Raw genomic sequence first — 17,886 nt, forward strand, 5'->3', positions numbered from 1 at the left:
TGACAGAAGAGATATTTATTATCTAATGGTACATACAGTGACCTGCAGAAATGAGCACACTCTCGCAGATTTCTCAGAATAAATTGATGCTTTAACATTGATACTTGCTGTAGGATGCTGTGCTACTGTAGGAGAGGTTTGTGCAGATCTAGTTTATTGGGCTTTACAGTACATTTGAATACCTAATGCAAAACTGAAAATGCTGGGTTGCTTTAACCCAGCGTTGGGTCAAATGTTGACAAACCCAACCATTGTGTTTAAAAATTGTGATTTAAATTTAATTGATAAGAAAATAACTCAACGTCAAAAAAAATGCTGGGTTGTTTTATTCCAACATTGGGTCAAATATGGACAAACAACACAGCTTTTTTTTAGATTGTGGAACTAAAATAAAGTATTTTTTTAATTGCAATTTTAGAACAGAACGTACAAGGGCAATAACATAACATTGACATCAATATCATCATAACATTAAATTGACATCAAAATAAATACAATATAAAAAGAAAAGGAAAAAAATACAATTATTCAAAGAGAAGATTTAAGTTTTTATGATAATGAACTGTTCTTTTTGCTTTGGTATTTTGGTAACACTTTATAATAACTACACACTATGAACCATTTATTAAGCATTAGCAAATAGTGAATTCATTATTTGTTAAGCATTAACTGTACATTAATAAGCGTTAGTAAGCAGTTTATAACTGCAGCTACAAATGCTGTATTCTTGACTTATAAGCACCTATATAACGTGCTTAATAATTGTATTTTTATACTTTGTTAATGATTTATTTTTCATTACTAAATTAAGTATTGCATTATTTACAAACCAGTTGTATTTAAGAGTAGTTGAGGGTTCTTAGGATCATTCAGAATGTGCAAGTAAATGATTAATAAACTATTGAAATCAACGTTTACATATCTTATTATTCAGGCGTATAGTAATGGTTACTATGTATGTTAATAAATGCTTTATTAACTCAACTTCATGCAATTTTGTGACCTAATCTAAAGTGAGGACTATTAATGCTTTATAAATCCATTATAAATGACAAATAAAGGCTCAGAATCAAATGAACAATAATCTTTACAATCTTTTCTTAAAAATAAAATGACTGTAAATTTTAAACATTGCCAAATAACAGGAGTGTCAAAATACGACATAAAATTGGATAAAACAACAACAACAATATAATAATTTAACAATATAATAGGATGCAATGTTTAAACTCTACTGTAATTTTATTTTAGATAAGGTTGCAAAGATTTATTTTTCATTTGAAGTACAGTTTCATTTGTGTATCTTTGAATGAAAAGGAATGTATAATGTCATATTTCCTGTTTAGAATTTAACTGAGCCTTTATTTGTCATTTATAAGGGATTTATAAAGCATAAATAGTCCTCACTTTAGATTAGGTCACAAAATTGCATGAAGTTGAGTTAATAAAGCATTTATTAACATACATAGTAACCCTTAATATATGCCTGAATAATAAGACATATAAACGTTGATTTTAATAGTTTATTAATCATTTACTAACTCATTCTAAATGATTCTAAAAACCCTCAACTACTTTTAAATACAAATGGTTTGTAAATAATGCAATACTTAATTTAGTAATGAAAAATAAATCATTAACAAAGTATGAAAGTACAATCATTAAGCACATTATAAATATGTTTGTAAGTCAAGAATACAGCATTTGTAGCTGCAGTTATAAACTGCTTACTAACGCTTATTAATGTAGAGTTAATGCTTAACAGATAATGAATTCACTATTTGCTAATGCTTAATAAATGATTTATAGTGTGTAGTTATTATAAAGTGTTACCGGTATTTTTTGTTTCTTTTATCATACGTAGGTAATGACCTATTTCTATTTTAAAGTGAGTAAAATTAGTTTTTTTCACTGCCCATTCACATTTATGAATAAAAACATTCCATATATAATGAGCAAATTAACAGTATGCCAAATTTTGAAGTCAACTGTATTCTCATTAAACAACATCTTTTTGTTTGAATTTCAATACAATATTCGTACTCTGTTTAACAAAAAAGGAACGATCACACCAAAATAATTGTGTATAAATACAGTCATAAAATAAATGAACAATACTGTCTTTTTTATCATTACAGAAAGCACATTTCAAATCAACATCTTTAGAACTAAAATAAACTTAAGAACATGCAAAGTGCAAAAACTGAGAACACCCAACACAATCTCACGGCAATTCGTAACTTTTGAATTAGTGGCTAATTCGGATGAATTCGTACGATCTAATTCGTAAAATTTAGTACGATTTGCTCATCCCCCAATGATGGTTGGGTTTAGGGGTGGGGTTAGGTGCCACGCCTACTTTTTAAAATTGTACATTTTCGTATGACTAAACAAATTAGCCACTAAACTGACCAAACGTGAAATACTTAAGGTTTCTTATAAAATCAGGCTGGAACACCCAATAAATATGTATGAGGCCGTAATGTTTAGTTGATTTTCTGAAGGCTATAATTAGTTTTTTTATTTTTGCATTATCTCATATGAATACATTTAAATGAATTATTATGATATGTGACAATACTCACTCTTATTTTAATAAATTTAACCGCTTAATAAAACCGTTTTGTAAGAATGCATCAATGTGAATTGTCCATTAACACTGAGAAATGGATAAAAATACATTTTTTAAAGAGGCTGTACTCATTTATGCTGAGCACTCAATACACACACACACACACACACAACCACAAACACGTGTTAATAATAAAATAATTACATCAAATTTACATATTTGTGTGCATTGTGTGTGTGTGTGTGTGTGTGTGTGTGTGTGTGTGTGTGTGTGTGTGTGTGTGTGTGTGTGTGTGTGTGTGTGTGTGTGTGCACGCACATTCCTTTGAAATTAAAATGGTTACCGCAAGCCATTTTTCTGTTGTAATTATTTGCAACTTCTTAATTACTTTTAAAAGTCATGAAAAGTGTGACCTGATTCTTAATGAATTTCCCTTTTTCCCCTCTTTTCCTGCAGACGCTCCAGTTTAGTCATTACAACCAAAATATTTTGGGGTGGAAAGTATGTATATTTAATATCTAATTTAAGTTAATAAAGGCATGACGCAGACACTACTTTTGAAGCTTTACTTAACAATTACTATCAAATGAATGTAACTGTTTCACTTCTGTTGAATGAACACCTAAGTTGTTAAAAGGCATTTTATATTTTGGTTTATATACAATAGTATGGCATTAACCCTTGTGTGTACTGTTCAAATTTACTACCCTTTAGAGTTACTGTATTTTGGTGGCTGTTTTTGCCCCATTGACTTCCATTATAATGACATTTTTTGATTGCAAAGCAATGACACCTTATAATCATGCGTTTTTGATTGTTGCTAGTTTTCCCTGTTGGCAATTAGGTAATTTTTACTGTTGAACATCATTTGGCAGCATTAACCCTTTAAATAAGCCTGTGCAAAAACGTTTCTGGCTTTTATATGGAGTTCTGTGGAGTAAAACAGCAGATTATAGTGTATGCACAGAAATACATTTGGTGTACTATGTTTACCATGTTCTGAGAGCTGAGCTGCTTATCTTGATATGTCTGAAAAAATGTAAATAAGTGTTTAAAGGTCTCTCTCACACACAGGCAGGCACACACACACACACTATACTCCATATATAAGGCAGAAACTATTCTTTTTTTGCACTGTAGCTGATGATCGACTGTGAACAATCAAGAATGCATGATTATATACTGTCATGTCTTTGCTATCAAAAAAATTTGATTATAATGGAAGTCAATAGGACAAAAACAGCCCCCAACATAACCAAAGGGTAGTCAATTTGCCAAGAGTGTGTTGTTGAATGTTCTAAGCATTTTCCCAAAATAAGATCCGTCACCAAAAATCCTTCCCTTTGCTGAAAGACAGAGAAAGATGTTTCTTTGTGACTCAAAATCACCCCAGAGTGGATGAAAACTTCCCCAACACACACAAGGGTTAATTGTAATTTAACCCTCTAATGCAGGGGTCACCAATCTCGATCCTGGAGGGCCAATGTCCCTCCAGGGTTTAGCTCCAACTTGCCTCAACACACCTGCTTGGGAGTTTCAAGTATACCTAGTAAAAATTTGATCAACTTGTTTAGGTGTGTTTCATTAGGGTTGGAGCTAAAATCTGCAGGACACCAGCCCTCCAGGAACAAGTTTGGTGAGCCCTGCTCTAATGCTTTCTAAATACAACATCAGTCATAACACTGCATACTCTGCTGTTTTCTAGAGCGGAGACAGAGAGAGGATTGTCAAGAAAACACATTATAGAAGGTGAGAGACTCACAAAGCATGCACATCTGAGTAATAGCAGATCAAACTAAATGTGTGCTGGATGTATTCACGCTGCTCTTCTGCAGGTTTAAAGGCATCATTGGAGAGATTGCAGTTAGAATATGTGGACGTAGTGTTTGCAAACAGACCCGACCCCAACACACCCATGGAAGGTACATCTAGCTCTCTGTTCTAAACCTTTAGTTATTAAGCGTTACAGTGACTCCTTCTGTTCTGTTTGTGCTTCAGATGTTATTTTATTAAACCCCATTATGATCCAGTTCCATTGTGAACCTGAAACAGCCATGGAAAGTTTCCATTCCACAAAAGTTTCTTTGTAGTGGAAAAGGTTCTTAATAGGGCTGCATGATATTGGAAAAATTGAACATTGCAATATTTTATTTATTCTGCGACATACAGTTGAAGTCAGAATTATTAGCCCCCCTGAATAATTAGCCCCCGTTTATTTTTTTCCCGAATTTCTGTCTAGCAGAGAGAAGTTTATTTCAACACATTTCTAAACATAATAGTTTTAATAACTCATTTCTAATAACTGATTTATTTTATCTTTGCCATGATGACAGTAAATAATATTTGACTAGATATTCTAGATACTTCTATACAGCTTAAAGTGACATTTAAAGGCTTAACTAGGTTAATTAGGTTAACTAGGCAGGTTAGGGTAATTAGGCAAGTTATTGTATAACAATGTTTTTTTCTGTAGACTATTGAGAAAATATATAGCTTAAAGGGGCTATTAATATTGACCTTAAAATGGATTTTAAAAAATTAAAAACTGCATTTATTCTAGCCCAAATAAAACAAATAAGACTTTCTCCAGAAGAAAAAATATTATCAGACATACTGTGAAAATTTCCTTGCTCTGTTAAACATCATTTGGGAAATATTTCAAAAAGAAAAGAAAATCTAAGGGGGGCTAATAATTCTGACTTCAACTGTGTATTGCGATATGAATACAATTTCACTAGATGAGTTGAATAACTATTTGGAAAGTATTTATAATTTTAGATTGATTGGGATGATTCTGTACGAGTGTTCTTCAAATAAAAAAACAATCTACAGGCATAGATAAATTTAATTAATAAAAAGACACAAATGAAATAAACAGCATTGTATTGTTTTCCGAGTAGTCGAACTGTATTCAGGTACAGTAATTGAATTATCAAATCTAAAATATTGCTGTATAGTCTTTATTTTATAAACAATTCAATCAAATTAATCAATATTCATTTTTCAAAGTTACAAATTCTTTTGGGGGTGGCATGGGGGCTCAGTAGTTAGCACTGTCACCTCACAGCAAGAAGGTCGCTGGTTCAAGTAGTCCTGGCTGGGTCAGTTGGCATTTCTTTGTGGAGTTTGCATGTTCTCCCCATATTGGCTTGGGTTTCTTCCGAGTGCTCCGTTTCCCCCACAGTCCAAACACATGCGCTATAGAGGAATTGAATAAGCTCAATTGGTCGTAGTGTATGAGTCTGTGTGAATGCGAGAGTTTTTGGACTGTGGGGGAAACCAGAGCACCCGGAGGAAACCCACGCCAACACGGGGAGAACATGCAAACTCCACACAGAAATGCCAACTGACCTAGCCAGGACTCGAACAAGCAAACTTCTTGCTTTGAGGCAACAGTGCTAACTATAGAGCCACCGTGTCACCAATATACCTATTTATTGAGTAACAAACACTTGACAATTCAACATTCTTTCTTTTAAAAAAGCAAAAACTGTTTTTTCAGCCTGATCTCACGAGGAAACGTAAGTATTTTACGCTTTGTCAGTTTAGTGGCTAATTCAAACAAACTTATTCGAGTACAGTCGTTTTTAAAAAGGAGGCGTGGCACCTAACCCCACCCCTAAACCCAACCGTCATTGGGTGATGAGCAAATCGTACTAAATTGTACAAATTAGATCGTACAAAGTCATACGAATTAGCCACTAAATCAAAAAGCTACGAATTGTCATGAGATTACATTGTTTTTTTTTTTCCACCTGCAAAAAACAACATTTAAAGGTAATTGCAAGCGGACTAAGGCTGACCTTTTTTGCTTTGTTACAGTTGTTTTTCTCACCAAACCAAAAATGCATATTCTAAAACATGGAAGAAAGGGTGTACCAAACTGTGGGAGGACAACAGAATAATTCAATCTTTTGCCAAGAATAGTTGCAGCCCTAATTTTCTTTCTTTTTTTTTAATGGATAGAATAGTGCAGAGAATTGACTGGAAATAGTTGGGAGCAGAGAGAGGGGAAGGGTCGGCAAAGAACCTTGAGCCGATAATCGAACTCGGGTCACCGTGAGCACCATGGTGTCGGCGCGCTTAACCACTAGGTTATTGGCACTGACAACACCCCTAATTTGAAAATCATTTGAAATCATTTGTTTTTCTGACCAAATCGTAGTATTTATTGAATTTGGAAGAAATGTTACCAGACCATCATAAAATAAAACCATAATATTTTACTCAAACCCAACCCTAATAAATCCAATGGTCTCTTAAATGTGAACAATCAGACATACAATGACCACAGCAATACCCCAGCTATAGTCAAGTGCTCAACACTAACAGAATTAGATGGTCGTTTATGGTGATCACCTTTTAAAGCTCCTTCAGTTTGGCCAATTGGCCTTTTGTAAGATGCCAGACTGAATTAAATCTCAAGCAGTGTTTTTAGGTAAAGGGGGGCTGATCTTTAAAAAGCAAGACAGAGATGTTTTGTGATGTACAGTTATTAGCCTAGCTGCCCTTTAGAAAGTTCACACAGTTCAGTGGCTGAAACACAAACAGCTGGAGGGGCTGCAGACATCTGCTGTTCTGTCATTAAAGAGCCCAATGCTTCACTGCTCTTTCTCTTCTTACTTTTACACACATCTCATATGTGGGTAGTTGACAAATAGACAAATAAAAAACACAATTTATTTTATATTTATTTTATATTTATGTAGTTTGTCTGATGTGATGTGATGTTTATTCAGTGTTAAATGCTAATAATGTGAGTTTGAAAGCCATTTTACATGACATTTATTGCCATATACTGAAAGCAACTGCAGATAGTTCAACTCAGATCTGGAAAATAAACTAAACCATTTGAAACCTTTAGAACTAAACACATATGAGTGATTCAGCATCTACATTTAATAATGTTAAAGATGTTTAATATGTGTTTAATAGATAATAAACCTTGCCATTTCATGAGTGAGTGCATATTCTGTGTTTCTAAATGGCTGTATTTAAATTTCTGTCGTGTTTCGTCTGGTGCAAACAGCTAAAATGCTCATCACTGCGTATCTCGTTACGAAGCGTGTTGTTAGGACACATGATTACAATGTAACCTGCTCACCTAATGTTTACGCTTGTAATATTTATATCACATAACCTCATGTAGAACTGAATCTGCTACTGTCCACCGGAGGTCGCATTTCGGTCACGGACGGATGCTTTCAAAGCCTTTCTGAATGAATAAATGAAATATGCTGTTTTCCAGCAAGGCAACCCGAGCTGCTGAAATATAACTGGCTAAAGTGGCATTGGGCATGTTAAAATTACCAAAACCAAGACAGCGTTCCAGCATGGAAAAACACAATTTCAAATCAGAATATCTGACTTCAGCATTGTTTTTCAGATAAACAAGAATGTTCACTTAGCATGTTTCCTAAATATCTGCAAACATATTATGGTGTTTTTATGCTTAAGAAGAGTCAAAAACTTACACACAGCAGCTTTAAAGCAAAAAAGGTCAAGGTGCTCCAGGATTGGCCAGCCCAGTCACCAGAAATGAACATTATTGAGCATGTCTGGGGTAAGATGAAGAAGGCATTGAAGATGAATCTGAAGTATCTTGATGAACTCTGGGAGTCCTGCAAGAACGCTTTCTTTGCCATTCCAGATGACTTTATTAATCAGTGATTTGAGTCATTGCAGAGATGTATGGATGCAGTCCTCCAAGCTCATGATGGAGTCAGACACAATATTCATTCTTTTTCCACAGCAGCATGACCACATATTCTATACTGGACATTATTTCTGTTTAGTGACAAGACTTTTGTCTAAGCAAAGTCAGACCTTACTGTCCTAATTAAATCATTAAAAATCAAGACATGATCTTATTTTATTGTGGTAAAATAAGTGTAATCTAGAGGCCTTTGCCTTTCATATAAGCCACTTCTGATACCAATTGATCAACTAGAAGTCAAGTTGTTATTAGTTGTTCCTAAAACTTGGATGGGCGACAAGACTTGTCAGGTAGTGTATAATTGGACCTGAGGTATTTATTTATTAATTATTATTTTTTTTTATAAGAGTTGTAATTTATTGAACTAAGCTTGAAACATTTACACTGTCGGACAGTTTTAAGATTTAGCTAATATAAAAATATGTAATATAAATGGTAAATTTTATAATATATAATATAAGTATAATAACACAGCAGTTTGTCTAACAAGAGGTCTATGGAAGATAAAGAAATGTTCAACCATTTACTGCATTATAAAAGATAAGTAATGATTATATTCATTTTTCTTCTGTATGACACTGAAAATGTCACACAGATGTATAAAACACAGATATACAGACCAAAATTGTTGGTCAATTTAACAACACAGTGGTCAATGAAAACTTAAAACAGAAAAATAAAATTGCTGAAAGTAAACTAACGAAAATCAAATATTGCTTTCGACTTTTCGAATTGTGGATCAACACTAATGGAAGCGGCCTGGGCAAAATTGAAGAGTTCCTACAGTTATGTCCACGTATAGTCAAGCTAGAGCAGTAAATGAGTCTGTAGCTTATATAGCTGATGTTTTGACGGTTATTAAACAATTTGAAGCATTGTTTTCCTTGAGCTGAGATTCGTATTGACCTGAAGCGCCGGTTGTTTATTTGCTGTCTCCTATATTGATTAAAATTCTCCAACTTGATCCATAAACGATTTATCATTTCTACTGTCCTCCCTTGCATTAATCCAGCCTCTTTTCTTTTGTTTGTTAATATTTCTCACATTGGCCCAAACTGACACATACTAATGGCATCGTGACATGATGTATTACACGTTAAATCTCTACAAATCTGTTTGGCAGAAACGGTGCGGGCGATGACCCATGTGATCAATCAGGGAATGGCGATGTACTGGGGAACGTCACGCTGGAGTCCGATGGAAATCATGGTGAGTCACAGACGGCCTCTTAACTTGAAGTTTGCATACCTGTAATCAGCATCACCAGCGGCTGCTTTTGTTCTTGAAGGACTTTTCAAGAACTATTTAATCACTTGATGAATCTAAAGATGCGTGTGTTTAAATAGGTGCTGTCAGTGAGGCGGTCTAACCTTAAATACTGGGCGGACCGGAGACCTAAAACAGCAATGCACTGCACTGAGTCAGACAAAACACTTTCACACTGACAGAATGTTAAATGACGGACTGTTGTTTGTGTTCAGTTACACCTCGTCAGTCACAACTCATTTGTCAAAGTTAACCTTAGCGAGGCTGTAGAAGTCGCCTTTCAGTTCTTCTGCATGCTGAGACATTTAGACTCAGACTTTATTATCCCGTTTAGGGAAACTAAAATTGCAGCAAGGTAAGACAGGCGAAGTTCCATGTACACATTAAAAAAATATTATCCCACAGCATACAATACATCATTTTGTAGGTGCATCTCCCTCCCCCTGGACTCATTTAATGACCTAATGACCACCATTATAAAAGAATTTCTAACCCTATTTGTCCTGCAAATAAGAACTCTAAAATGACGTCCTGATGGTAGCAGCTGAAACACAGAGTACAACGGGTGATTCGGGGTGCATAGGATAACCTGAGCTCTCTTTAAAACATCAGTATGGTAAATTACTGTTGGACTGGTTTGGTTAAAACCAATGATCTTGCCTGCCAGCTTCACCAGGCTACTCAACCTGTTCTTGTTTGACACACTCAGATTACCGTACCAAGCTACAATGCAGAAGGATAAAACAGATTCAATATTGAAAGTAAACGAGAACCATAAACGCTGATGCTCTGTGTGATTGGGGGGGTTACATCAGAATGAGAGAATAGTTCCTATAGCCAAGGAAGGTTAAAATACAGTGCGAGTGCAGGCCGTCAGGGGAGGAGGGACAATCGTGCTCAGGCTTGATTGAATACAAACGTGCCTGTTGTAAGTACACCCTTAGAATCATGCATAGTTTTGCCTTACGGTGTGCACTTTTTGTGACACATCCCATCGCAAATAAGCATAAAAATTAATTATATGAACTGAGATTTTTTTTGTATGTGCGTGTGTGTGTGTTGAGTGGCTCTGCATTCATACCCTAATGCTATTATTTTGCCCATGTGTTGTAGGAAGCATATTCAGTGGCCCGACAGTTCAACCAGATCCCACCAATCTGTGAGCAGTCGGAGTATCACATGTTCCAGAGAGAGAAAGTGGAGGTGCAGCTTCCTGAGCTCTTCCATAAGATCGGTGAGCCTCCAGTCCACAAAAACCCCTTAACAAGCGTCCTGCTTCAAGTCGAGTCATTTGTATAATTTAGGGCTTTATACAGTGCAGACTGTCTAGGAACTTTGTTGCTGTCCCATAGCTGCAATGATATTATGCAGCGACTCAAAATAGTCCCCAGTTAGATAACAACAAACGTGAGCACCTGCTTGCACACAGTGTGTAATATCATTGCACTGCTAAAGCCATGGTACAGCAGTAAAGTCTCTTGATTATTATGGTGCATTCACATGGTGCGTCGATGTGCATGTCTGAAGCTTCATATTTACGTGATCATTATGGTGATGGCAGCCAATCACATGCAGCTTGGACCACAGAAGTAGTAGCTGAAGTCGTAGGAGTACAGTGGTGGTGATGGTGTAAAAAGATGTATAGTCAAACCGAAGTTATTCATACCCCCGGCAAATTCTGACTGAAAAATTTTGTTCAAATGTTAATAAAAGCTGGGAAATATTTTTTTTTCCACAGTGAAGCCTCTTGTTCATCGTCTGATTATCTTTTGGGAGAAGCCTGTGTCATTTCCGGTCCAAATAAAAACTTGTCGGTTGAATAAAAGTCATTTTAATTCAGAATTTGTCAGGGGTGTGTATAATTTCGGACTTGACTGTATATAAAGATTGTTCATAAATCATTAGGTGTTTACCAATCATGATGATAAGCTTTTCCTTCATCCTTCCTGCAGTGCACAGTGTGTTTTAGTTACAGTTCTGGCAGGTAGAAAAAAGTCCACAGTGAAAGGCATGAACCAAAAAACCAAAAATCTAAAGAAACAACCTAACAGGAAAATAAAGTAACACTCTTGCTGACCTGTTAACAAGCAACGTGTTTGGGTTTGGCAGACTGTTATGCTGTTGATACACAGGGCAACTTTTTGAGCAATGTTGCTGGTCAACTTTGGGAAATGATGCCATAAATGGGCAACCAGGTCAGATGTGGTATCTGATGGACCCTTTTTACAAGTCTGTTATGACGTGTTTAACAATCATCATAATCTTAAATCCTTGAAAGTTTTGAATATTTTGATTAAAAAAAACAACAACAAAAAACGTATGAACATTTCCATGCATTTATGTGTGTATTACATCACCTTAGTGTCAAATTATAACAAATGAATTACCGCTTGTGCGAGGTGTTTCTAATGCAGCGTCTATGGGGCATGAGAGTTAATTTGACATTCTTCTCTCTTCAGGCTGCTGTTATCAGTCTCACACTGTTTGATTCCTTTTCTAAAAGTCTTTAAAACACCATTGTGGAGTTTTTCTTTTATTATCTTAGCAAATAAGATTGTAAAAAAATTATTTGTTGTACTCTCTCATTCACTGCACTCTTAAGTTTACCCAGCTATGATGACGTTTACTGCTGAGAAACCCAGATAGAGAAAAAGGGTCTATTAGGGCGATGGGCTACAGATACAATACTGTTGCCCATTTAAAATAGGAAAGTAGCCAATCAATATCACTCTGCAAAATTGCCCTGGCAACATTGCTCAAAAAGTTGACCTGTGTATAATCCTCATTATTCTCTGATGCTGCACGAATATGATTGGCTAGTGTCTGCACTTGTATTTACATAAAGCAATCTGATTGGCCTGCTTTGGCAGAAGAGAACCATCAACGCTGATGCTCTGTGTGATTGGTGGGGTTACACCAGAATGAGAGAATAGTTCCTATAGCCATATCGGCCTAGAAAATAGCAACTTTTCATTTTCCATCAGTTTTAGTCCGTAGTGTACAGTAACAAATTACAAATACTCAAATTAACTCAAAGTAGTTTTTCTCAGGAATTGTAATTTCCTTGCAATTCACTTGAGTACGTTTTTAGTGCAGTATTGGTACGTTTGCTCCACTACTTTCCTTCAACATGCAGTCACTACTTTATTTTTTCTTGTCTAGAAAAATCACTTCTGTGATTCCTGTCCAATCAAATCACACATAGAAGGTAAATCGCCTCATACTGAACTACCTCTAGACATGGGCGATTCTTAAACACAGCAAACTGTTTAAAAGTGTCCAAAAGATGTCCAAAGTCTATACACGCATTGACCCAGAGACTGTTTAGTTGCATGTCACTGATGAGAAGATGACTGATGTTTACTGTATGATGACCGAAATGGCCTTTAACACCCAGCAGGCACAAGACGTCTACATGATGTCAGATTGACGTTGTATCCCAGCATCGTGGGGACGTTGCGTTTTGTTTGGAAATGAAAATCGGTTTGACATCAGGCCGACGTTAATGTCCCACCTAAAACCAACCAAATATCAACATCAAATGATGTTACTGCTTGACGTTGAGTGGACGTTACCACTATGACATCTATCAGTCAGATTTTGGTTGCCATACCTGATGAATAAACGTCAGTATTTGACGTTAATATGACGTTGGTTTAAGATGTCGGCTCGTTGTTGAATTTTGGTCACGTTCTAACACAACCTAAAATCAACCAAATGTCAACGTCGTTTGATGATGTTATTGGACATCAGAATATGATTGTTCTTAGACGCTGGCTAGACGTTGAATTTTGGTCACGTTCTAACACAACCTAAAATCAACCAAATATCAACGTCGTTTGATGTTGTTATTGGACATCAGAATATGATTGTTCTTAGACGCTGGCTAGACGTTGAATTTTGGTCAATTTCTAACACAACCTAAAATCAAGCAAATATCAACGTCATTTGATGTTGTTACTGGACATCAGAATATGATTGTTCTTAGACGCTGGCTAGACATTGAATTTTGGTCACCTGACATCACAACCTAAATCTACCTAATATTAACGTCTTATGACGTTGTGTGCCTGCTTGGCAATAACTAAATGCACTACAGAATGTTACGTTTACACACATCCACAAATTACATGTAAATGCATCAGCTTTTTACTGCGTAATACTCACTACTCTTGAGTACTTTTGAAAGGGCCACTCTTTACTCTACTTGAACTACATTTTTAGGCAAGTGATGGTACTTTTACCCAAGTATGATTTTTCAGTACTCTTTCCACCACTGGTTTTAGTACTACAGAAGCATCAAGGTTAAAAATAAAACAATTATCGAACCTCTTTAGTCAATGAGTGAGATGTTAACGGTCTGAATCAATTAACTATGCTAAGCTAAGCTAAAAGTGCTTCCGCCAGACCCAGAGATTAGCTGAATTGATTAAAAAATGTTTAAAAAAATCAACCATTTAACTTTAATTGGAAATCCAAAATGAGCCTATTTTCAAATATAAGCGGAGTGTTTCTTTGAATTGAGTGTTTTTGGACCTGTGTTTTCAGGTGTGGGTGCGATGACATGGTCCCCGCTGGCCTGTGGGATAATCTCAGGGAAATACGACAGCGGGGTGCCGCCGTACTCACGCGCCTCACTGAAGGTACTACACATCCCATGAGTCTCTCTGTGTCCTCCTCCTTCCTGGTCCTCTGGAAACATCATATGTAGTTCCTCTGTGTTTGCTGTTCTAATGTGCTTGTGTTCGTGTCTTCCAGGTTCAGTAGTTGGGTGTTTTCCTGTAGATGTGTTTGTTGTTGATGGCATGAATCCACACGTCCGATCTTCTACATTGATTTCTTTCTGTGATTGAGTTTCTCTGGTAACTCTGAGGAGGATTGACACTTGTTTTATCTGTGTTTCCATCTCCTTCAAGCACACTAAACCACACGCTCAAGTGCACACTAAAAGCAACCGTCTGCTAGGAATTTTGATGTGTTTGTATTTAGCTTTATTTTATTTTACTGTTCAAACAAAAGTACCTTTATTCTGAACAGGAAAATAATGTTTTATTAAAATATTTGTAAATTGGTTCAGTAATTAGTTCAGTCAGTAATTTAATACATTTTTTATTTATGTCTTTTTTTTTTTTTAAATATTTCTATTCAGCCTAAATTTTCACACTATATCATACACTCTGAAGTGCGCACTAAAATAACAGTCTAATTAAATATTTTGTAAATGATTGTGTTTATTTTTAGTTTTATTTAATCCTGTAGTGATTTGAGTACTTCTCCGGAAACAGAAGTACCACGGTTTCATTTCCATTTGTTGAATTTTGTTTTAATGTTCAGTCAGTAATTTGACTCAATTTAATTTTATGAAAATATTTCTGTTTAGCTTTAATGTTTACACTCTCAAGTGCACACTAAAAGCTCCCGTCTGCTAGTGATTTAGGTATTTTCAAATGTTTGTAATTAGCTATCTTTTATTTTATTGCTGAAAAAGCAATATTGTTATTAAATATGTACAGTCAGTCATTTTAAGTATTTTAATACATCTGCTGGAACAGAAATACTTGAATTCTACAGAAAATTCTGGTTTATTGACATTTTCTTAATTTTACTTTAATATTATAATTGCAGTTAGTAATTTGAAGCGATTTTTATTCTCTTAATATTTCTGTTTAGCTTTAATTTTGGCTCTAAATCACACACAAGTGCACAATTAAAACCACCCGTCTAAGTAATAAGTAATGTTTAGTATTTTTTGAACATTTTTTTGTTTTGTATTTAGCTTTTTCATATATAGTAAATTATAAAGAAAACTGGTTTATTTAAATGTTTTGATTTAACTTTACTATATTTGAAGTCTGTAATTTGAAGCGATTTTATTTTCTAATATTTCAGTTTCGCTTAAATTTTGGCTCTAAATCACACACAAGTGCACAATTAAAACCACCCGTCTCTAAATAATGTTTAGTATTTTTAACAGTTTTTGTTTTGTATTTAGCTTTTTCATATACAGTATTAATAATGTTATTACAACTGCTGAACCAGTAGTACTTAAATTATAAAGAAAACTGGTTTATTTAAATGTTTTGATTTAACTTTACTATTTTATTTGAAGTCTGTAATTTGAAGCGATTTTATTTTCTAATATTTCTGTTTCGCTTTAATTTTCACACTAAATCGCACACTCACAAGTGCACACTGAAACCCCCCCGTCTCTAAATAATGTTTAGTGTTTTTTTAATAAAAAAAAAATAGTTTTTTATTGCTGAAACAGTAATATTATTATTATGTACAGTCAGTAGTTTTAAGCTATTTTATTTTCTTATTATATCTGTTTGGATTGAATTCACACTACATCACACTCTGTTACTCCTATATATTGTTTAATTATTGTATTTACATTTGTTTTTAATCCATGTTTTAACAATCTGAGTACTTCTGCTGAAACAGAACTAATACTATTCTGAAAGGGGAAGTTTTTCATTTAGATTTTATTATATTTTCATTTATTGGATTTCATTTTTTCAACATTTTTTTGTGTCTAGTCAGTCATTTAAACCATTTTATTTGCTTAATATTTCTGTTTAGCTTTATTTTTTTGCACTAAATCGCACACAAGTGCATACAGAAACCACCCATCTCTAAGTAATGTTTAGCATTTTTTTTTATTAAATTGTATTTACCTTTTTCATATATTACTAATTTTTGAATACATCTGCTGATACAGTAGTACTTCAGTTCAGGAGAGAACTGGTTTATTTAAATAATATTATGAGATCAGTCAGTAGTTTGAAGCAATTTATTTTCCTAATATTTCTGTTTAGCTTTAATTTTTAGCATTTTTAACATTTGTATTTAGCTTTTTTTCATGTTTTAGTCATTTTAATACATCTGCAGAAACAGAAATACTTACATTTTGAAAAATATCTGGTTTATTTTAAATGTTTTTCACTTTTAAATGATTTTACTTTTATATTTTCAGTCAGTCATTTCATTTTTCTAATATTCCTATTTAGCTTTAATTTTCACACTAAATCACACACTCACAAGTGCACACTGAAACCACCCGTCTAAGTCATGTTTAGTATTATTACCATAAAAAAATTGTATTTAGCTTTTTTCATGTGTTAGTAATTTTAATACATCTGCTGAAACAGTAGTACTCCAATTCTAAAGACAATTCTGCTTCATTAAATTTTTTTACTTTTATATTATATTTTTTAGTCAGTATTTTGAAGCGATTTTATTTTTTATTTTCTAATATTTCTGTTTAGCTTTAATTTTTGGCACTAAATCACACAATCACAAGTGCACACTGAAAACACTCGTCTAATGTTTAGTATTTTTAATAGCTTTTTTTCATTAATTTCAGTGATTAGTATCTGCTGATAATTTAGCTGTTTTCATTTAGTAAATTTAATCTGCTGAAACTGAAGTACTGAAATTCTAAAGAAAATTCTGGTTCATTTATATATTTTTACTTTAATATTATATTTTTAGTCAGTTATTTGAAATGATTATTATTATTTTTTTTTATATATATATTTTCCTTTATACTAAATCATACACTCACAAGTGCACACGGACATCACACAAGTAATTTTTAGTATTTATTTAAATCATTTTTAAAAACTATTTAGCTTTTTCATATTACTTCAATTCTGAAGAAAAGGTTTATTTACATTTTTATTTTTTTGCTTTACTATTATATTTGCAGTCAGTAATCTGAAGCGATTTTATTTTCTAATATTGCTGTTTAGCTTTAATTTTCGCACTAAATCACACTCTCACAAGTACATACTGAAACCACTCGTCTCCAAGTAATGTTTAGTATTTTTTAAACTAAAAACTGTATATAGCTTTTTATACTGTATGTATTCGTAATTTCAATACAAATTTCAATACTGATAACACTGAATACTGTTTCAATACTGAAACAATAGTACTCCAGTTCTGGTTAATTTACATTTTTTTTTAAATTGTACTTTTATATAATAATTGCAGTCAGTAATTTGTAGCAATTTATTTTCTAATATTTGTGTTTAACTTCAGTTTTACACTAAAGCACACACTCATAAGTGCACACTGAAACCACCCATCACTAAGTATTTTTTAGTATTTTTAATAATTTTATTAAGCTTTTTTCTTTTTTACTTTAATATTATAATTGCAGTCAGTAATTTGATGAAGTGATTTATTTTCCTAATATTTCCTTTTAACTTTAATTTCCTCACTAAATCCCACACTGTGAAGTGCACACTAAACGCCCCTGTCTTTCCGAGCTGTGCTGTACTGTACTGTATGTTGGCGTAGTGGCATGTTCTTGGCTCATTGGTGT

General features: G+C 33.9%; 1 protein-coding gene across 3 annotated transcripts in view; it reads left to right on the forward strand.

Annotated features, from left to right (window-relative positions):
* The window catches only part of kcnab2a (potassium voltage-gated channel subfamily A regulatory beta subunit 2a), a 226,903-nt gene that overhangs the window by 188,382 nt on the left and 20,635 nt on the right, over nt 1-17,886 (forward strand). For all 3 annotated transcript variants that reach the window (XM_056468301.1, XM_056468302.1, XM_056468300.1), the window contains 6 exons: nt 3,029-3,073; nt 4,278-4,321; nt 4,408-4,494; nt 9,412-9,497; nt 10,668-10,788; nt 14,103-14,197. In XM_056468301.1, the coding sequence (XP_056324276.1) occupies nt 3,029-3,073; nt 4,278-4,321; nt 4,408-4,494; nt 9,412-9,497; nt 10,668-10,788; nt 14,103-14,197 (478 nt within the window). The remainder of the gene's footprint in view (nt 1-3,028; nt 3,074-4,277; nt 4,322-4,407; nt 4,495-9,411; nt 9,498-10,667; nt 10,789-14,102; nt 14,198-17,886) is intronic.

This window comes from Danio aesculapii, chromosome 11 (assembly GCF_903798145.1).
Source record: "Danio aesculapii chromosome 11, fDanAes4.1, whole genome shotgun sequence".
NCBI lineage: Eukaryota > Metazoa > Chordata > Actinopteri > Cypriniformes > Danionidae > Danio > Danio aesculapii.